General features: G+C 35.5%; 2 protein-coding genes and 1 long non-coding RNA gene across 6 annotated transcripts in view; 1 reads left to right on the forward strand and 2 right to left on the reverse strand.

Moving 5' to 3' along the window:
• The window catches only part of LOC127838044 (uncharacterized), a 32,741-nt gene extending 24,367 nt beyond the window's left edge, over positions 1-8,374 (reverse strand). The window contains exons 1-2 of one of the 2 annotated variants that reach the window (XM_052365556.1): positions 8,241-8,374; positions 7,722-7,842 (exon numbers count right to left, since the gene is read on the reverse strand). In XM_052365556.1, coding sequence (XP_052221516.1) covers positions 7,722-7,753 — 32 coding nt within the window. In that variant the 5' untranslated portion in view covers positions 7,754-7,842; positions 8,241-8,374. Of the gene's footprint in view, positions 1-6,183; positions 6,320-7,721; positions 7,843-8,240 lie in introns of those variants that run through there. The other variant, XM_052365555.1, reaches the window with a different exon arrangement.
• On the forward strand, positions 4,897-19,163 carry LOC127838045 (uncharacterized). Of its 3 annotated transcripts, none has more exons than XM_052365558.1 (10): positions 4,898-5,693; positions 11,102-11,137; positions 11,760-11,792; positions 13,316-13,484; positions 14,032-14,121; positions 14,711-14,749; positions 15,557-15,673; positions 16,441-16,583; positions 17,395-17,554; positions 18,328-19,163. In XM_052365558.1, exons 1-10 carry the CDS (start codon positions 5,646-5,648, stop codon positions 18,522-18,524), a joined length of 1,032 nt encoding a protein of 343 aa, XP_052221518.1. In that variant the 5' UTR covers positions 4,898-5,645; the 3' UTR covers positions 18,525-19,163. The 3 variants fall into 3 exon arrangements, with proteins under 3 accessions (XP_052221520.1, XP_052221518.1, XP_052221519.1); XM_052365559.1 differs by lacking the exon at positions 4,898-5,693 and adding an exon at positions 6,265-6,390; XM_052365560.1 differs by lacking the exon at positions 11,102-11,137 and having other exon boundaries at positions 4,897-5,693.
• On the reverse strand, positions 13,863-19,783 carry LOC127838046 (uncharacterized). The gene is made up of 2 exons (XR_008029621.1): positions 19,662-19,783; positions 13,863-15,298 (listed from the first exon to the last, which is right to left on the reverse strand). It is a non-coding gene; the product is annotated as an uncharacterized LOC127838046 (long non-coding RNA).
• Positions 19,784-22,327: the final 2,544 nt, after the last annotated feature.

Consider the following 22,327-nt stretch of genomic DNA (forward strand, 5'->3'; position numbering starts at 1 on the left):
AACGTTAGAGTCATGCTAGGATTATCCGTTTCCGCCATATTCTATAAATGTTGACTTAACACGTCCGGTCTGGGGATTTGAAAGTAACCCATTGATACGAAGATCTTATTGATGTGCCTGGAATTTTTGAAATAGCAATAATTCGTATGTAGCTATTGATTCGCCGCACAATCGGCTTTGATTTTCAACGACGCAATTATATTGAAATATCAATGGATGAGTCTAGTTTGTCGAAATCATACATTCGAGCATCCGTTCGAGTGGTAGGCACTTATGTTGAAATGACTTTAGAGTGGAGTTAAATGGCTTTGAAAAAGACTTGACTAATTGAACCGAGGTAGTGTTTTACCGGAGAATCGAGCATTTTTTTTTCTATTGACCTCTTGTCAATAAGTGTAATAATTGAATGAATATTGTATATACAGCGAACAAATAGATGATCTATGAGTAAAATCAACAACTACAAATAATGTGAGTTGCAATAAATGTTGATGTCTAATTGTCCTAAAAGATTAAGTCAGTACACAGAGCGGACCCCCTACCATTTTCGAACTATTAACGAGAATTCTAAAAAAAAGATTGTTATGATCTTTTGTAATCACTTTTTTTATATATTTGTATTTAGAATATTGTCAATCATATAATCAAGTGGGAAATTTGCAAAACCTATATGGATGGGTCTTGCCGGCTCAGGTTCATACTTAAGGGTTGTATATGGGTCAGTCTTGCCGACTCAAGGTCACACTTAAGGGTTGTATATGGGTCAGTCTTGCCGGCTCAAGGATACACTTAAGGGTTGTATATGGGTCAGTCTTTCCGGCTTAGGGTCACACTTAAGGATTTATTGTATGTGGGCAAGTCATGCCAGCTCGAGCCCTGTTAAGGGTTACATTTTTTTCCTTTTTTTTTTAAATTGTATATATGCATCTTTTGATGATTTGAAAACATGCAAATTATAAAGCGTATTCATGTTTTTGTTTACTGGATGTTTTTAGTTCAAATGTTTCAATTTATCAATATAAAGCATTTAATGACAAGCTTCAATACATGCCAAAATCTGTTGCACGGCCCCTTTAAGGGTTGTCTATGGGTCAGTCTTGCCGGCTCAAGGTAACACTTAAGGGTTTTATATGGGTCAGTCTTGCCGGCTCAATATCATACTTAAGGGTTTTATATTGGTCAGTCTTGCTGGATCAAAGTAACACTTTAGGGTTGTATATGGGTCAGTCTTGCCGACTCAAGGTCACACCTACAGTTGTATATGGGTCAGTTTTGCCGACTCAAGGTCACACTTAAGTGTTGTATATAGGTCAGTCTTGCCGGCTCAAGGTAACACTTAAGGGTTGTATATGGGTCAGTCTTGCCGGCCCAAGATCACACTTTAGGGTTGTATTGGGTCAGTCTTGTCGGATCAAGGTAACACTTAAGGGTTGTATATGGTTCAGTCTTGCCGGCTCAAGGTAACACTTAAGGGTTGTATATGGGTCAGTCATGCCGGCTCAAGGATACACTTAAGAGTTGTATATAATTCAGTCTTGCCGGATCAAGGTAACACTTTAGGGTTGTATATTGGTCAATCTAGCCGGATCAAGATCACACTTAAGAGTTGTATATCGGTAAGTCTTGCCGGATAAAGGTAACACTTAAGGGATGTATATGGGTCAGTCTTGACGGATCAAGGTAACACTTAAGGGTTGTATATGGGTCAGTCTTGTCGGATCAAGGTAACACTTAAGGCTTGTATATGGGTCAGTCTTTCCGGATCAAGGTAACACTTAAGGGTTGTATATGGGTCAGTCTTGCCGGATCAAGGTAACACTTAAGGGTTATATATGGATCAGTCTTGCCGGATCAAGGTAAAACATAATGGTTGTATATGGATCAGTCTTGCCGGATCAAGATTACAATTAAGGGTTGTATATGGGTCAGTCTTGCCGGCCAAAGATCACGCATTAGGGTTGTATATGGGTCAGTCTTGTCGGATCAAGGTTACACTAAAGGGTTGTATATGGGTCAGTCTTGTCGGATCAAGGTAACACTTAAGGGTTGTATATGGGTCAGTCTTGTCCGATCAAGGAAACACTTAAGGGTTGTATATCGGTCAGTATTGCCGGATCAAGGTAACAGGTTGTATATGGGTCAGTCTTGCCGGATCAAGATAACACTTAAGGGTTGTATATCGGTCAGTCTTGTCGGATCAAGGTAACACTTAAGGGTTGTATATGGGTCAGTCATGCCGGATCAAGGTAACACTTAAGGGTTTCATATGGGTCAGTCTTGCCGGATCATGGTAATACTAGGGATGTGTATGGGTCAGTCTTGCCGGCTCAAGGTAACACTTAAGGGTTGTATATGGGTCAGTCTTGCCGGATCAAGGTAACACTTAAGGGTTGTATATGGGTCAGTCTTGGTGGCACAAGGTTACACTTAAGGGTTGTGTATGGGTCAGTCTTGTCGACTTAATACCACATGTAAGGGTTGTATACTGGTTAGTCTTGCCGGCTCAATGTCACGGTTAAGGTTTGTATATGAGTCAGTCATGCCGGCTCAAGGTCACACTTTAGGGTTGTATATGGCTAAGTCTTGTCGCCTTAAGGTCTCACTTAAGGTTAATTTTTAAGTCCGGCTTTCAGTGACCTATTGATATCTTATATGCTAATAAAAGGATTTTCGTTTACCTGAACCGCTTTGATATTAGGGCGATGTGTAGAAGGCATTTGGTTATCATGCCAACTAGAAGCCAGGATCACACTTACACGTTTGAAGTTTTCGCCTTTATTACGGTCTATACCTTATGGCGCATCTTCGCGAACCTTGTCTCAAATATTTTGCGTATTAACGCCATGTGTAAAAGACATAAGCTAGCCAAGCCACCACGATAAGATGAAGGTTATATTTGAATGAAAACTGCATTACGTGTGATTATTGTTCATTTAATGGACTGACTAAGAGAGGATCGAGGATAAGAATGGGACATGTGAAAAATAGTATAATGTCGATGTTTGCTATCTATTGACGGTAATGTACTGTAGGTCATAGGTCATGTGTTTTCTACGCCGTTATATCAGTTTACTGATTGTTTTATTGTCTTTATACTCTGCTGTAAAAATTAATGTAACATATTTTACTAAATAGTATTTAACTTGTATTATGTTGGAAAATGTCAACACCATGCGTTTGATATAAGTCTTAATAACCCTATATGTATGCACTCAGTATGCATAAATGGTATAAACACTTGTACATAAGACACCTGCTCTTATCCAGATTTACCATTAGACAGATAACACAAGCGGCAAATCATTTGTTATCAATTCTTTTATCTGCATAGCATAGACGGGTAAAATATTCACGACGTAGCAGGTCGATAAAATACATTTTTAACGCGTCATTACCAACAAATTAATGAACAAATTAAAATAGCTGTACATTTAGAATCATTAAAAATATATATAATCAATATATATTTTTCGTGTATTATTATTTTTGTAACATATTATAAAACAAGAGCACCGCATAACGGGTTCCACGCTCGGCTGCGAAAGCTTGTCAGAATTATTTTTTTAGAGGTCACAGTGACCTTGACCTTTGACCTAGTGACCCAACAAGAGATGTGTTCGTCAGAAACACAATGCCTCCTACTGCGCCACTTTGAAATAAAATTTCTATTTATCATTTAGCAGGTATAGAAATCATCTCCTTTTAGAGCTTATTACTTCCGTTGGATTTTGTCCAATCCAACCGGGGGGGGGGGGGGGGGGGGGGAAGGTGTCTATAGACAGTCAAAAATGACCAAGTCAGACATCACTGACTTACGTTACGCCGCTTTGTTTATGAATATTCGTCATTCTAAATTCATTATTATGATTTTGAAAGAATTGAATATTTTTAAAATGGAATAGAAACTATAATCAGCTTTTGAGGAAATACATTAAAATGCCAGAGACTATTTCGCAGATTGGCAAAACATAATTTTCCAAAACAAATGTTCAATAAATAGAATCCATTTAAATTAAACAAACAATATTCCGCTTATTGCAAGGAAAAATGTTCAAAATACCATTCCGATTATGGATGATCTTAAAACGAAATTATTAAAGCAATATTAAGTATGAGTAACGCTTTTCTTAGAGAATTTGAACAACTCATAGTATTGCTAAATGTAACAAAGTTTGTTAAAATACGGTTTCCCACTATATATTTTGATCCCACTGTCCTTTAGGCGCAAATCCCGGTCAGGTCGAAATATTTTTTATTCAACTTCTGTTTCTTGCTTCTTTTATTATTTTCCATTATTCAAAATGGTATAATTACAAAAATATGTGAAGAGGTCCCATTGAAGTCTGGTGTTCCCATGCACCGTTTATATTGTTATAGAATGTTTTCTGTCACGCGAAACATTTTTTTATTAAGTAAGGCGCTGATAAAGCCATTAAAATGACAGACTATTATATAGCCCCAGCAACATGATCTAAATATGGCCCTCGCTCTTCGAATACTCGGCTTAGAACATATGCGAAATGTGTCGTCGCAGAATGTTCCGCACAGGCTAATCAGGAACGACACTTCCCACTTTCATGCATTTTTCGTTTAAAGGAAGTCAATTTTTATCGAAAATCTCGTATAGGCGGAAAGTGCCGTTACTGATCAGCCTGTGCGGACTGCACATACAGACTTGAGACGAGACTCTACGCACATGCTCAACACCAGTTTTCCAAGAAAGAGGCTATAATGCATCTTACAAAATCTTGAGACGGCCGAAACGCCATCAACATAATTGTATGAGGATGGCTAATTCAATATGTCCATAACAATAAAGATATACCGAATTTCCCACCCAAGTTATCACTTATGTAATCTTAACAGCACGGTTAGACCAACATACTTGTCTCGTAACAATATCACAACGACCCGTTTAATGAGATTACCGGTACACGTTTAAATGACATGAGACCCGGAATATAATAAAGTGCGTGTTTCATTTAGTGTGAAGTAAATATTATATTCGCGTGTTTCTTTTTTGTATTTCTACTAATTTATATTGACAGGATATGCACGGCAAGCTAGAAGCTTAAATACCGTAGTGAGTGAATAAAAATATAAATAATTTATACTTTTGTAAGAAGCATATTACATTTAATAAACTATGAAAAGCAGGGGATTTTCAACATAAAGAGTTCACTAATAATTTATACTAACTTCAAAGTAAACAAACAGACATCTTTTTCGGCAGCTGAAATGCGGTGATCTCATTATCTCACTGACCATCAGAACATTATGAAACGCTTTAGCAAATACAACAATTTGATTGCTTATGTTTCCAATTATTCACAATTACTGTTTGCAAATTGAAAGATTGCTTCCAACCCGGGCTATAATTTACAATGCTTTCTTTGTAATTCGCGACTAGATGAGCGATAACGTCGCATCTGAAAGTTGTCGACAATTATTAGACTGACATACATTTGTAAATAATTATACTTCTAGTTGAAAGCGAAAATGAAATATTCCGAGAATTAACTGGAATTGTTTCGGTTCTGGAATATTGTCCACAATGACTCCTTTTGTGTTGAATCTACTCAAGTTGCAGATAATACATATCGTTCATAATTCGTGTGGCCAATGGAACATTCGGACATTGCAACATGGCTTCAACTGAGAACGATTCCCGTCCATCGGACGTTACAGAACATGTAAGTGTATGGTGATTTTGTTCCAATATAAAAAAGAATTTGGTAGATTTTGTCTGTATTTTTCTAAGTTATTTGCTTACTGTAAAGATTTTCTTTTTTTTTGAAAACGAATAAATTTACAAGTAAACTAATTTTAATTTGGTAACACGTATAAATGTGCTTACCGGAAACATTTAGAAAGTCGTGTTTTTTGTTACAGATTCTCCTTAATAAAATGAATAATTTGTGGACACTTGTCGCAGAGTTAAAATGTTGAAATTTCTTCAGCTGGCAACGACTTTTGTTACCAGTCTAGTTGACCTTTGCCAGAAATGCACTTTATTCATTTTGCGACTTTCATGTAAAGTCTCGTCTGGTAAACGAATATTAAGTTTTAAAAAGAATAAAAACACGGCCAATAATTTATAAAGTTGTTAAACAAGTCAATTTAGAAATCATATGCACATTTACCATATACTGCGTTGTTAAAACACGTAAATTAAGAAATTACCAGGTATGTTTACATGTACCGATACTTTCATTTTCGATATGTCAAGTGCGGGAAATGCCCTGCCAATTCTTGAAGCCGAGCTTTCCATGCGATTATCATATGACTGCTTTCGTTTTGAAACTCATTGCAACACATTCGCACGTTGGAAGAATTTATGTAATAACAAAATAGGTTCGTTTTTACAAAATGGCGGACTACTCAGATTCGGTGAGTGCATTATTGTTTTCGTAATATTTTATCGACTAAATATCCTCGTCGAACTTCGCTATGTAAACCATCCATTGAATGTTAGATCCGTTACAATGTCAGTTCTCTAAACATCTATGTTTAGAGAACTATCTTGAACATGTTAATACATGATCCAGACTGGTTGTGCATCTGCTATGTTTACTTGCTCACGTGCACTCGAATTCGACGGTCGCTATGGGATTTATGGATTTTTCTTCCCACAGAAATCCTATGCTTGCATTTTGCGATAAATCATACGCTTGCTTCGATGTTTACATTTTGCTTGACTTTCTGTTATTTAGCGACGAAAGAGGCATGAATAAAACAATAACAACACAGCAACAACAACAACAAAGCACAAAATGACAACAACACCCGACTGCTTTTCTTTAACGTCATTTATATACAAATGTAATGTTCGTTATGCAACTTGTTTTCTAATATATTATTTCAATTCAGTTTTTCTTAGAAAAATAAGTATTTGCGATTGCTAACAGAGCGAAAAAGGTTTATTGAGAAACTCCCGAGGCCGTTTCCTGGTTAGAACCAATGACTGTTGAGAGAGACCCGTTTAATACTTCAAACATATGAGCCGCGCTCTGTGAAAAGAGGGTTAAATGCATGTGCGTAATGTGTCGTCAAAGATTAGCCTGTGTGACGACACTTTTCGCCTAAACTGGATTTTTGCTAAAAAGAGACCCTATTGAAACGGAAAATATCATTAAAGCGGAAAGTGTCGTCCCTGATTAGCCTGTGCGGACTGCACAGGCCAATCTTGGACGGCACTTTGCACACATGCATTAAACCCCTTTCCACAGAGCACGGTTCATATATTTAGATCGAACTCGTGACCTGTCGAAGTAGGCTGTCATCAAATCAACTACATAAATGCGAACCCGCAGTTTCTTTGAAAATCGATACATGCCATTCATCTTCAAAGCAGAACAGTTCTTTAATTACTAATTGCAGGACAATTTAACTAGTTTTACTGCCGCTCATTCCTGTTAACCTTAACACATCGTCACTGTCATATTCAAGCTAAGGTTACGTAAACCTTAATGAAATGATCGTTTCAGTAAACACGTCTCATTGTGATTACCTGTCATCGTTTTATGTTTGTCTGTTGAACACATATAAGCCTCGTTCGTGGACAACTGGGCTTAATGCATGTACGTTAAGTTTCGCCCCATAGTTAGAATGTGCAGTCCGCACGGGCTGATCAGGGACGGCACTTTCCGCCTATACTGGATTTTTGTGAAGAAGATATTTCTCATAAAAGAGACATTCCAGAAGTGCTTAACATGTCTTACCTCGTTAGCCTAAGCGGACTCCAGATTCTCATGATTCCCCAACTTATACCATTCACGAGTTCTATCCAGGAAACCGACACGAGATTGTCTCAGTAAGCCGTAGGCTATCGGTGTCATCGACCTTAAACAAATGTTTTAAACAAAAATGTGCCTACTGAGATTAACGTTTAAAAACTAATGCAACTTTTACATGGCCTGACCATTATGTTAGAGGTCGCTGTGGTGTAATGGATATGGTGTCCGCCTAGCGACCGGGAGGTCACGGGTTTAATCCCTACCGTGGGAGCGTTCTTTAGATCTTCCCCAAAGACACCAAGTACTGGTTCTAGGCCCAGGAAACGGACTCGAGAGCGTTTATATATGCCTTAGGCTTTCGATGCAATCGAGCTAAAATAAATAGGTTTAAACTAACATTATGTTATATTAAATAAACTTCATAACGAGAGAGAGACAGAGAGACATAGTATACAATTGTATTTTGGGATTGATACAATTGTAACGTAAAGCTTTACAACTGACCTTGGTATGCTCATTGTGGTTTAAAATCCAAAAAACAGATGTGAACAAGTATAAACCAACCTTGTTTTCAATACTAAAGAAAATGAAATATGACACTTAAATACGGGCTCTAATATGCTGTTCGACAAGCTGATACCTTTGTCATTGATACCATTGTCATTGACCTGCTTGTTTTCCTTAAAGGGGTATATTGTTTTCCTTAAAGGGGTATATTGGCGGCTAATGTATCAATATATCAAATAATAAGATGATCTTTCAAGTTTATGTTAACTATTCGCCTTACACAATGTATTATCTTATTAAACGCTCTGGATATTGTCTATTTTTTATAATCGGGTCGTGCTCTGTGAAAATGGGGTTAAATGCATGTGCGTAAAGTGTCGTCCCAGATTAGCCTGTGCAGTCCACACAGGCTTATCAGGGAGGACACTTTCCACAAAACAAGATTTCTGCTAAGAAGAGACTTTCTTGCTTAAAAGCGGAAAGTGTCGTCCCTGATTAGCCTATGCGGACTGAACAGGCTACTCTGTGACGACACTTCACGCACATGCATTAAACCCCCTTTTCGCAGTGCACAGCACAATTATAACAAGTTATAATGGGGTTATAATGTTGTGCACAGCAAGTCGTGGAAAACGGCGCTGTACATTTGAATTGAGGACGGTACGTGTGCTGACTGGGAAGACACTGTTCGCGCATGAATTTTGACGACAGCCCGGCTCATGTTACGATGTATTGAATGTGCAATGACACGGTTGTCATTTAGCTGTCAATTGTAAATGCACTCCTTCAACAACTCAGTTGAAATGTCCTATACAAACACAAACTCATAAAACATAAACTAAAGCGTCGCTATTTTTTATGTAGCCTACTATCTCAAATGATACCTAAATCAGATAACATGCCGCCACAGTGCAGGATTTAATATTTCATTTTCACCATTTCCACTCGATATGTCGTGCATACTGATATAGCGTGTCATGGGAAAAAATGCAATAGCTTCGTAGTTTAGTAAATATGAAATTAAATACTGGTTTTGAAAATACACAAACGGCGTTGAGGTACGAACATAATTGACACATAAAGGTCGCGGGTTGAAGGCTAGTCTGCTTTTAGAATAATGTAATTATTAAGTGAACTCTCAAAATGTCAATATTTTGTAATAACACACCATGATACAATTTTCCCATAAAACGTACACTTAACAAGTACTATGATGATTATCTATTACCAATCAAAACATAATCTATATGGGTCGAGCTCTGTGAACAGGGGGTTTAATTCAAGTTCTTAAAACGTCGTCCCAGATTAGCTTTTCCAGTCCGCAAAGGCTAATCAGGGGCGACACTTTCCGCTGTTATGATATTTTTCGTTTAAAGAAAGTCTCCTCCTATCAAAAATCTAGTTTAGGCGAAAACTGTCGTCTATGCGGAATGCACAGGCTAATCTGGGACGACACTTTACGCACATGCATTAAACCCTCGTTTAAAGAGCTCGACCCATATTGATAAGGTTTTGATTGGTAACAGATACTCATCACAGTAGTTGTAACGTGAACGTTTTATGGGTTCTCATGAAAACTGTATCGTGATATGTGATTACACAATATTGAGACCCATTAACCCCCATTTTCATTGAGGAAGGTCAATATGAAGAAGTTTGTATGCATATGTATTAAAAGGTTTCGGCATTTTATCTATTTTTTGATCTTTTGGTACCATTTCTTTTTTAAGGGGCAGATTTTGGCTTGTATTGAAGTTTGTCATTAAATGCATTATATTGATAAATTAAAACATTAGACCTAAAAATATCCAGTGCAAAAACAAAAATGCAATTAAAAAAGATACAAAAAGTAACCCTCAACTGGGCTCCAACCACTGACCCTTGGAGTCCTGGAGTAAAAAGTCTTCCGCTTAGACCACTCGGCCACCGTGCTCATGCTACGAGGGAATGTATTTTTTACTTTATATAAGCAATCCTCTTAGTTTCATCAAATATAACGACAAAACAAAACTTTCCAAATTATTCAATCGTTTCGCGTTGCAACGCTTTATAATTTTCAGGTTTTTAAATCGTCGAAAGATGCATATAATAGATATTTTAGAGCATGGTAAATGTTCAGTATTACTATTTCATCACAAATATCATAACTAAAACGAAAATTTGCGAATCTGAAACAACTTTTTTATATAAATTTTGTCTATTTATCAAAACGTGAAAAGGCCCCTTTAACTGGATTATAGTTCTCATTTATCTTTTTTTTCTACTTTCGAAATAGTGTACTAAAGTCGCTTACAAACGCTTTGATGATCTTATAAATGTACCGTGCCCAGTGAAAAAGGGGTTTTATGCATGTGCGTCAAGTGTCGTCCCAGATTAGCCTGTGCGGACTGCATAGGCTAATCTGGGACGACACTTTACGCACTTGCATTAAACGCCCTTTTCACGGAGCACGGCCCATATCATTTCCCGGGCCTTTTGCATCAACAGCACAGATATTTAAAGCAGTTTTTAAAATGTTTTTATAACCATACATGATGACCAATATACATGCTGTTTCGTTATTATGATCCATAACAAAATAACGTGTTGAATTAAGAATTAATTGCACTACGCGTAAAACATCTGTGATGGGTCTTTAAATGGCTCGCACCTTAAAAAGCTACGAAGCATAGCTTTAGATGTCAATAGTTATGATGCTTTTGTGTTCGCCGTACAGCCATTTTTTTTTACATTAAATTACATTACATTAAATTGTAAAGTGTGATTGTAATCTGTTTTTTATTGATTAAACGGGTTTCGTAGAATAGTTATTTTAGTCATATGAAGATGATATACATAAAGTCGTAAATTTCTTTCAGGATGTCGAACACAATCAGTCATGTGAGCCTTTACAAGTATGTATACATATTCTAAAAAAAGGGGCATGTGCGTAATATGTTGTCTCAGAGAAGACCGTGTATAAATTACAGGCTAATCAGGGACGAAACTTTACGCCTTTTTTTGTATTTTTCGTTTAAAGGAGGTCTCTACTAAACAAAAATCCAGTGTCGGCGGAAAGTTCCTGCCATTTTAAGCCTTCGCGGATTGCACAGGCTAATCTGTGAAGACACTTTACGCACATGCATTATGTCAAGTTTTCTCAGAATGCGGCTTATATATTCTAAGCAGAGTGACACTTTTCACAAATAATACATTTCAAAAACTTGCGATGAATAATCCCTCTCAATTTTCATAAAGTTTTGCAATATTCAGTGATAACATTCAAGAATTTAAAGATTGTAAGGGTGCCGGAAATTGCCACTGTGTCTAAATTTATGCATTACAACTTTAATTCCATTCTATATAAAGCCCGCAAAACAAGCAAAAGAACAACAAAATGCGCTGAAACATATGTACAACTGTTCTTTTTGTTGTTAAAACAATCTTTTAAAAAGGTGCATTCAATAAAAGTTTGTTGTCATTTATCTTATATGTGTATATTGCTATAAACAGTAATATTAACGTGTTGTTTTTTAGGTTCAGGACGGATCAACAGAACCCACCCATCGGGTAAGATATATATGAGGTTATATTGTGTGTGCAATATTTATCTTACAATTCAATGTTTGTCATGTCATCAGAGAATTTGTTTGTTCGAACAAAAAATGAGGCGCGCTCTTTGAAAAGGGGGTTTAATGCATGTTCGTAACATATCGTCCCAGATTAGCCTGTGCGCACAGGCTAATCAGGGACGATACTTTCAGCAAAAACTGGGGTTTTGCTACGTAAAGACTTTCTGTAAACAAAAAAAACCATTAAACGAAAAGTGTCGTCCCTGATTAGCCTGTGCGAACTGCAAGGCTAATCTGGGACGACACTTTACGCACATACATTTCACCCCCATTTCCCAAATAAATACTAAGATGCATACTAACGAGGTGATTTTTTGTGCAATAATGAAGTTAAAGAAGTATAAGGAAAAAATACAAATATACCAATTAAATACACAGTTGAATGCTTATCTTTTCCAACTCTCGTACTAATGTAATTACTGCTATTCGTGATTAAGTGTGTAAACAGTTTTTACCTTGATAATGACATGTTAATGACCTTATACAAATATCATGCTAATGCGTGCAATAACTGGAAAGGTCCTTTTCCTTAGATAGTCTTTCCAGTATCATATATTATTGAATTTGGAACAACCTAAAGATACCTGTTCACGGATTGGTAAATTCACAAAATAAAAGAAAAGTTTCAGGTTTGCAAATTTGTATTGTAGTAATTTTATTTGCGAAGAAGCAATCATAATGATCATTTTCCATACTAAATATATCCATTATATCTTTTAACGTTTTTTTCTTTTGACGATTTAACAAGCTGAAAATAATAAAGCCGTTACAAATGCGAAACGATTGAATAATTTGGAGAGTTCTACTATTTTCGTTTTAGTTTGTAAAACTACCTGCATTGCTTATAAAAAGTACAAAGCACGGATGGCCGAGTAGTTTAAGCACTAGATTTTTACTCCAATGGTCAGTGGTTCGAGCCCAGGTGTGGATACAAAATCTTTTATTCTATTCATCTTTTATACTGGAGCTTGTGAGTTTCGATGTTTACAGTTACTAATATATATCTAAAGCATTTTATGACGCATTTCAAAACATGTCCAAATCTGTGAACAAGTATCTTTCAATTGTTTATTGCACAATTTCTAGCTTTCCGAAGAAGAAGAATGTCAACTGTTGAAATCCACACACAATTAATATGTCAGCATAGCGTAAAAGTCATGCAATAATCTTTAAGTTTAGACACACAGTTTGTCATTGTCATATACCAAAGCAACGCAAATGGTCATGGAAACATGTCTGATTTTAAAGAATCTAATTTAGGTATTTTACAAAACTGAATGGCAGTCACGTTACCAAATTGTATGAACCATTGCACATCGCAAGAAAGTCAAAAAACTAGCTCATTTTCTAAACATCGATTAATTAAGGTGTTAAACCAATGCTGGGTATGTGAATTTAAACATCGCGCTTGTCATTTTTATGAATTCAACTTATAACCTGTTATTTTACATGTATTTACAGTTGCGGAGAATTTCACGGAAAAACTTATGTGTGGTCGTGATCAGCATAATACTCATCGTTGTGGTTGTGGTTCTTGCTGTCGCTTTAGCTGTGTGGTCCGTAAAGAGGCGAAACGATGCTTTAGCGTTGTCGTCAACACAGGCCAAAACATGGGGTCATCAGGATTCATGTAAGTGTATTGGCGATAGAAATGCTTCATTTCATGATAAACTTGTTTTATGAAACAAACAAGTTTTTAATCAGTCGAATATGATAGTGAGTATGAAAGTTAGTGTGTGCGATCTATTTATATAATATTATATAATTATATTTATTTAATAAATTACCATGTTTTCGTGCCAATTTTGAAAAGTTAGTCTATTTTTATTGTTCTATTGCTTTGAATTGTTCGGTCTAAAACAGGAGAGCAGTGTTATCATGTTTGTTGAAGCCATGATGGTTTGGGCATCCCACACTACGCATACATGATTTATTACGCTATTTCGTATCACACACAAGGCTCCATTTCTTATGAAGTAAAGAATAACACTTCACAAATAAAACTGACTAGTGTAGTATTTTTTATGTTTTCATATAAACGATTGTATGTACCTATGGAATACTAATAAAAAACAACTAATACCAAACATTTAAAAATACCAAAGCAACACGAATAGAACTAATATAATCCAAGTTAATATAAATAGCACGTGTAAGATAATCATGCTTTCTTGCAGCGGTTGACTACTTCGTTAATTACGATGGGGTGTGTCCGCCGCCAGTCATTTGTCAACTCGAGATCGTTGGTAGAACCTCCAGGTTTGAAGGTATAATACAGATATACATCTACCTTGAAGACAAATAATGATTGACTTACCATTACACAAACTTTAAAACATTATACAGTAGAAAAAAATACATGTACGATTGCGGAAAATGACCATGTAACAATCGTCAGCAAAATGTTAATCAATGAATTATTACGAAAACTAATATTCCACGTACTCATGCGAAAACACATGATACAAAGTATAATTTAAAATAGAATTTCATGGGTACAATTATGAAAAACATGTACCGATGTACAAAAGCAAATAATAATATCTCATTACATAAAAAATAAGCCATGTGCTACTTTCAACAAACCCTTTTACTATATCCTATACCACTGAACTAAGTCCACGCAGCATCATATGTACATTTTTACATTAGCACCCTACAGTAAAATGCCTTTGATATAAACGATGTTTTGAAATGAAGTCATGAGAGATATCAAGTTCCAGGCAAACCTGATTTCAAACCCAATTGTTGTTAAATTTGGCGCTATAAAATGTTTAAAGCCATATTTCTACATAACCTTAGTTTAAAATGCTTAAAACACATGTATTTGAACACGCGTATTTAACCTTATTTTAGAAAGACATTGTGAAGCCGACCCTGGTATTCTGTCAAACGGTAAAGTATTATTTACAATTCTTAATTGATCATGAAACTGTTAATGACCATATATATTTTTTATTTTCTCCGATATCGAAGATTCGAACAACAGAGTTATACAATAATCACAAAGCATGTTTAACATAGAAGGAGTGGCATGATTTAAAAAATATGTAATCATGAATAAATATACAAAAAACTATGCTAAAAATAAAATGCATTTTAAAATACTTTACAAAGATCAATGCCTAACTGCCAGATCATTGGTCCAAATAAGAAATATTTCTAAAATAAATTCGAATTAATTTTGAATTGAAAGAAATTTCGCCATCCTGGAACACTGTGGCGAGTGTAATAAACTTGTCCTTATCACAACGTTCAATGCCACACTTTGTGTTCACTTGCTTGCGTGTGTTGGTACTGTCTGTTCGTTTTTGATGACTTTGAAATTTCTTGGAGATCACATTTATCATAATGATACGATTTGTTGGACGCAAGACCGAGCCCCTCGCCAAAGATTAGCCGCCTTCATGTTTGTCACTAGTCAGTTTGTCTGCCATTTTTTGCCTTGTAAATAGCCACTTATAGATAGAGGTATGCAGTCACAATGTCGCATAATCTTGTCTTGTTAATTGTATTAATACTATTCATGAACTAACGTTGCAACAGTTTTTTAATTGAGCTACTTATTTGAATGTAAAGATTATCATTCTCAATTTTTGTGCACATTCCTATCACAACAAGACAACGTTTAGTTTGGACAAATGCTCAATTTGGGTATGCAAATATATGCAATAAAATTCACTTTTCGCACTTCTATTTCAGAAACAAAATGTTTGGAGTGTGGTGACACCTGTATTACGGCCGAAAGTCTTATTCCATGGTTGGGAAAGCATTTCCCTTGCAATAATGCTCCACACGTTTATAATCACTATATAACATGTAAGTATCACACGTAGCATGTATATAAATCCATCATTGTGAAAACACTCTAATGAACTTATTTTTGTTTAAATGCAAATGTTTGACGTATTTAAAAAGACCGTAACTATTTATTGTTTTTTTTTGTTTGGAAATTTTATACAAGTCACAGTTTGTGATATAAACATATATAAGACGACTATTGTGAGTGTATCATCAATCCATGTTTAGTTGAGACATATTCGGCAGAAACTTATATGAGTCGTGTTCTGAGAAAACTGGGCATAAAGCACGTGCGTCAAGTGTCGTCCCAGACTGCACAGGCTAATCAGGGATGACACTTTCCGCTTGTATGACATTTTTTAATTAAATTAAGTCTCTTCATAGCAAAAATCCAATTTAGGCGGAAAGTGTCGTCCCTGATTAGCCTGTGCGGATTGCACAGGCTTATCTGGGACGACAATTTACGCATATGCATTAAGCTCAGTTTTCTCAGAACAAGACACATTTGTTCTTCTTTCATATGGCGTTCTTGTATTGAACTAATATTTCCAAATTAACAACAGTTTACGTAATAATCAACTAGATTGTTGCGTAGGTCTTGTTTATGGAAACATTTATTAATTCAACATCGTGTATACATTTACTAACACATACTCGCGAGAGAAGCGAGAGAATGTACACCAGCGTTCACAATGAGCTGTTCAAAGACCCGCATACATTGTTTATATTCAGCCGTTTTGTTTTGCAAACTCTTTGTGACTATACAAAACACTGGTGATTTTAAGGTTGTACTATCCAATCACTAGTCGCTAAGGACATATGCGGAGGCCATGGGAATTACAGTTGCAGGGAAGATTTGAGGCCTCCAGAATGTAATTGCCTTTCTGGATGGAATGGTACATATTGCAGTCACAAAAACAGTGAAACGGTGAGTTTAACAATGTTCTGGGGATCTTTTTTAATCTTCCGTTCGAAACAAATGTAAGGAAGAATGTTAGTTTTTTTCTTTCAAATGTCAAACGTCGTATTTCGAAAGGCTGCTCTCTTGATATTTAACCTCTTCCTCCGATGAATTATATTCATCACAATGCGCTTATAATTGTTCATGCAAAATATTGTCTTTTAAACGTCTATGACACATACAAGATTTTCAGTTGAAAACGACATGAATACTAAATACTTGAGTGCAAAACATGTACACAGTGTTCGTTAACTGGAAGGGAGAATAATGGTACTATCAACATCATTCATTATTATGCAGTTCTAAACGGGACGGGGTTCATTTAGCCACGCTTAATATCTATGTATGAAAGCACCGTACTAATCAATCCTATCATTTAATGAACACTTAATGCCATAGCAAAAATTGTATGCCATCCTAAAAAGAATAGGGAATCATATGCTTCGCAACATAATTCTACGTCAAAGCAACAAAACAAACAAAGCCATGTACTGTAGCTACTGTATTGTTTGTGTTGTATTTCTTATATAAGGTTGTTAATGAAATTGAAACAATTACATTCGATTTACTACTATGAAAAAATTATACATGTCGTTTTGCTTTAGACACATAACCAGTTACCTTTAAATTATTTAATTGATACTTTTTAATTATAAAACCTTTTGTCGATATTTCACTCATCACACATTACTCATAATTATCAACGATACATCACCATATAATTTGTGCAGCTCTGTTTAATTAAAGCCTACTTATTGTTACTGGACATTTGTTTCAGGTTGACTGTAAATGCCTTAAGAATGGAAAAAGAATTATGCAAGAGTTTATGCACGAGCCAATTACGGTGGAGTGCAACAATGAAACTCGCCCATCGAATTGGAGACGCTGCCACATAGAGATAGAAAACGACACTTGCATATGTGCGCCCCTGTCTGAAGGTAAGAGACACGTACAGCGCAAATGAATTAAACCTTTACCACTTAGATACTTATTTTCATGAATGTGAAGTCCTTTAGAAAGCTAAATTTCTAAATAACCTTTCATACTAGATTGAATTTTAAAGTCTTTATTTCCAACTATTAGATACTGATGAGCAGCAAACAGCATAAAACTTGAACAGACTGCGAGTTACTCGCAGGCTGTTCTGGTTTTATGCTATTTGCACACAGCCATTTTCATTTTGCTTCTAAGTGGGAAAGGGTTAAAATACCAGTGTACTTAAAGCTAATCTATAAAACTTGTTAAAAGAACACTTTGTGAGCAAACGCGGAAGATGTTTATGTTCATGAAGAGTGTTGTACTGCATTTTATGATGTTTAACCAGCTTTTGACAATGGCGATACTTGTGCATTACATATAAAACGCGTTACTTTGTTTCGTTTTGCAGATCCGAAACGAAATGTCATAATTTATTATAATTATTCAATTCCATGTGCATACAAGTAATATTAAGATAAACTTTATTTAAAAAATGATAACATGGTAAAAAATAATCTTTTACAAAATATAGTAATCTTAGGTATACCCTATTTGAAGAATATATGAATCGACCATGTACATAACAGTACTATTAAATATGTGTATCGTTTTTGTTAATGACAGCCGTGTTTAATTAACAACGACCGACTAATTTTTCTGATGGTTCAATGAACACAATTATGCTCACATTTACCGTATGATTAAATTGTATTATTGTATTTTTTGCATGTAGGTTTTGTGACGTACGGCGAAGATGGGCCTGAAATGTGCAATGCTCGACGTGGACAAAATGCTCAATTATCTGTGCGTTCAGGACAAAATTTGGGGCCACCCGTTAGTTACCTTTTGACTTGCATGTGTGTATTCGTCACAGTGTACGAGAATGAAATGGCACAGCAACTAATAAAAAGTTTGACTAATATCACTTGACATACATGAATATATTATTAATTACAAAACAATATTTCAACCCAAATTACTGCAGGTCAAACCCAGGCCATTTTACGGTTAGCTTTACACATTCGTTAAGTGTAAATTGCGTTCGAGGACCAAAATGCTCGTTAAACGGTGTCGTGTTTTTATATCTGTGTTTATTTATACATTCACTGAATACATTGATACATTTGCAAATTAATTCATCCTACCCCTTACATACTATCTGCATATGTAAAAGGATTTCCGCATCATGGCATGTTTACCGTGAAGATATTTGATTGCGGCGATCTTACATAGAAATGTCAAACGCCAGTGGGGGCAGTAAATCGGTTGAGCAAAACAAGACACCAGAGTGCACCTCCAAGTTACGAGAAAAATGCATCTCGTATGCGGTTTCTGTTTTGAAATGTGTATGCTTAAAGTGAAGTTCACATTTATTTGCGGCTTTGTCTTTACTTACATGAGATGCTTAATCGGGAGTATTCCATATGTCAAAACAAACCCACAATATCCACGGCTTTCCAGAATTGCGAAGCCTTTATTTTAAATGTCAATAATATTTTAACTGATAATTTTATAACTCTTTATATTGTTATTTATTGTATATAAGAATAAAAGAGTGTTATAAAACTATTTGATTTGCGTTCAATGCTGCCGCTTATAAATAATCGCAAGAAATTTTGATCGAAAGTTAGCTATGATAAAGACGCCGAAAAAAAAGTTTTTTAGGGTGCATAATCAACGTGGTTTTTAGGGATTAATACACGGGCTGGACAGAATATAAACACACCGTTAAGAACTTTATTTTTGCAATTATCTCAAGTTATTGAAATCCATTTGCAAAAATCTTTAGTGCATGAAAGTTCTTTGCAGTGTCTGCCGATATCTTAAGGTATTAGAATAAATCATAGAATACGTCTGAAATCGGTGCCAAAGGTTGACTCTGCGTGAAACATAATTGTGCAGTATATACGACATTTTTTAACAAGAACCCATGCTTATCAAATAAAGTAATTCTGATCTATATATTTCACATTGCCATAAGCAGCTTAAAAATCTGTCTTTTATTCACTAGTTGATATTTTTAAGAAAAATTGTTTCAAACAGTTATTTGGAAAAAGCAGCACTTACCCGTGTATTAACTTCCATTAACGTTTAAGTGGGAATCCAACAAAGTCTGCATCCTGTTATATGATGTTTCTCTTCAGTCTGTGCATCTGCCTGATGTGTGTCAGAAAACTATTGTCTCAGCCATCACTCTACCATACATTGAAGGATTTGAAAACAACTTAAAACATAATTATGCAAATCATCACATGAACATATTTTGCTTAAAGAACCACACACATGCGATAAGAATGCAATAATGCTCCAGCATCTTAAGTTTCACTTAATGATATTGCATGTTTAATCCTTCCCCTACCGCAAATGTTTAGGAGGTAAAAGGTAACTTTTTTGGTCATAAAACAGCTTAAAAATTCCTCTCCAGACATACATTTGCTATGAATGGATTTTAAAATAACTTGGCATACAGGTAACTATTATAAGACTTAGAGTCATGTGCAAAGTCAACCCCTTAAATAAAATGGTCTAGATCAAGCTTGGAGGTCAACGGTAAAATTCGAAAACAAAAGTAGAATATCGGGGCACCTGCCCCCAATGGATTATTGTCTGGTGTGTTATTAAAACGAATCTTTAATGACGCCTACCATTAGATTTATAATAGTGTCTTATCTTTGGTGGCTTAGTGCAAATAAAAAAAAGAATATTTCAAAACTAAGTTAAAATCATTGGTTCCTTACACCTTCGCTCTCAGCAATGAAGTGGCATCAACATACTTAACATGTTTTGTTAAGCCTTTGATGTGACTGATTTTATGCAATATAGGTTCTTCCATCATTGATACCTTTTAGACTTGTTAATAAAAGTCAAGTCAATTACAATATAACTTTCATCTAAGTTACAGAAAACAAGGACAGCATGATTAATTCTGAATATAACGATTTTTGTCTTTAAGTGTGTCCGTCGATTTAATGACATTCACGCACATCGACTTAATAGAATGTTTATTAAATTCGAATTAAATTTTACTGATAAAATTGTTGAAAGACTTAACTTGTATCGAACACGCACTCTTTGCTATTCAAATCTTTTCACGATAAAGTAAAACCACATTTTACTTGAACCAAGTACGTGCTCAGTTGATGATTTAAACAACTAAGTGCAATAAAAATGTCAAAGTGTTGAGATTCAATGGCGAACCTTTATAAGAGGTTTTAAGAATGATTAAAATGAGTTTTGTCGAAACAAATCTTAAATAATTTCTTTAATGTCAATAGTCCGTCTATTCTGATACTTTAAATATTGTTATCTTACTTGGTATCTATTTCTTTTAATTATTTACTAAAATGCTATAACGAGCTATTACACAAGAAAACTATACGATACAAATGTACTTGAACCTTTTGTTACTGATATCTATGTAGTAGTTCGTATTTCGATTGGTAAGACGTCCATTGGGTACGATGGTGCTCAGTTTAATTTGTAACCTATACACTAAATTATGTTGTAAAGCTCTACTTCAGTTAGCATGGGTCGCGCTTTTGAAAGTGCGACATAGATACTGCCATCAAGTATTGACAGTTTGATCACTAATGTGGTAAAAAGTGTTATTATCACACTGGCAGTGCACGGTCTACGTCTTAATTTGAGATCACTATATGTCAAATGCTAAATAAATAGAGCAAAGAATCTATTAGAGTAACACTGCTTATGGTAGAACAGCAACTTCCGCGCAGAGATTTAACTGGAACCAGCATAGCTGGATCAAATCCCTGCTCTCATAACCAACCACGTGATGATAAGCGAGCACCGTGTTAAAATAATTTTCCCGTTGTTGTTTTTATTTTATTTTCTAATTAGGTGATGTCTTTTAATTATGGACCTGAACTTACAACACACTTTGTTTTCACAATTTAAAAGAAAATGATACTTCTATACATAATAAAATATTTATACAAAAGCATCCTCCCAAATCTGGTAGGATTTTCTTGTGATGGCAGAGATTGTATGTGGGAGCATGGGACAAAAACTCTGCGTGGAGATTGGTAGAACATGTGTTTATAGCTTATTTTGCGTTTGCATTAATATTTAATCTGCCATGTAAATGTTTACTGACTACTGTTAAACAATAAATTTCAATCCACATGAAATTCAGAAAAGGGAGTATCATGCGATGTACCTAAAAATATATATAGGCCGCGCTCTATGAAAAAGGGGTTTAATACATGTGCGTAAAGTGTCGTCCCAGATTAGCCTGTGCAGTCTGCAAAAGCTAATCAGGGACGACATTTGCCGCTTTCGTGATATTTTTCGTTTCATGAAAATCTCTTCTTAGCAAAAATCAAGTTTAGGCGGAAAGTGGCGTCCCTTACTAGCCTGTGTGGACAACACAGGCTAATCTTGGACCACACTTTACGCACATGCATTAAACACCCTTTTCACAGAGCACGGCTCATATGTTTCATGTAAATACCGGCACACGTAGTTTGAACAGGAAGTGCACTAATCAGTTTTGTGATTGTTTACACGTTCCTACCACGAAACAGGTTATTTTGTTGACAATTTATCTTATCGGTTAACATATCAAGATATTTAATCGACACGATGTAAGCGCACTGTTTTTGACGGCCATATGAAACTTGAAACTTTCCGGAACTGTAAACGTTATTTGTGAAAATTTGACCTAAATAGCGTGGTAATATCGTGCAATGTTCGCACAATTTATGTAAATAATT

This window comes from Dreissena polymorpha, chromosome 7 (assembly GCF_020536995.1).
Source record: "Dreissena polymorpha isolate Duluth1 chromosome 7, UMN_Dpol_1.0, whole genome shotgun sequence".
Taxonomy (NCBI): Eukaryota; Metazoa; Mollusca; class Bivalvia; order Myida; family Dreissenidae; genus Dreissena; species Dreissena polymorpha.

Excerpts from the sequence above, each read along its gene's own strand:
- LOC127838045 (XM_052365558.1), top strand. The coding sequence starts at position 5,646 with ATGGCTTCAACTGAGAACGATTCCCGTCCATCGGACGTTACAGAACAT. Across the intron at positions 11,138-11,759 it reads AGTCATGTGAGCCTTTACAA|GTTCAGGACGGATCAACAGA; the intron begins GTATGTATACAT and ends GTTGTTTTTTAG. Across the intron at positions 13,485-14,031 it reads ATGGGGTCATCAGGATTCAT|CGGTTGACTACTTCGTTAAT; the intron begins GTAAGTGTATTG and ends GCTTTCTTGCAG.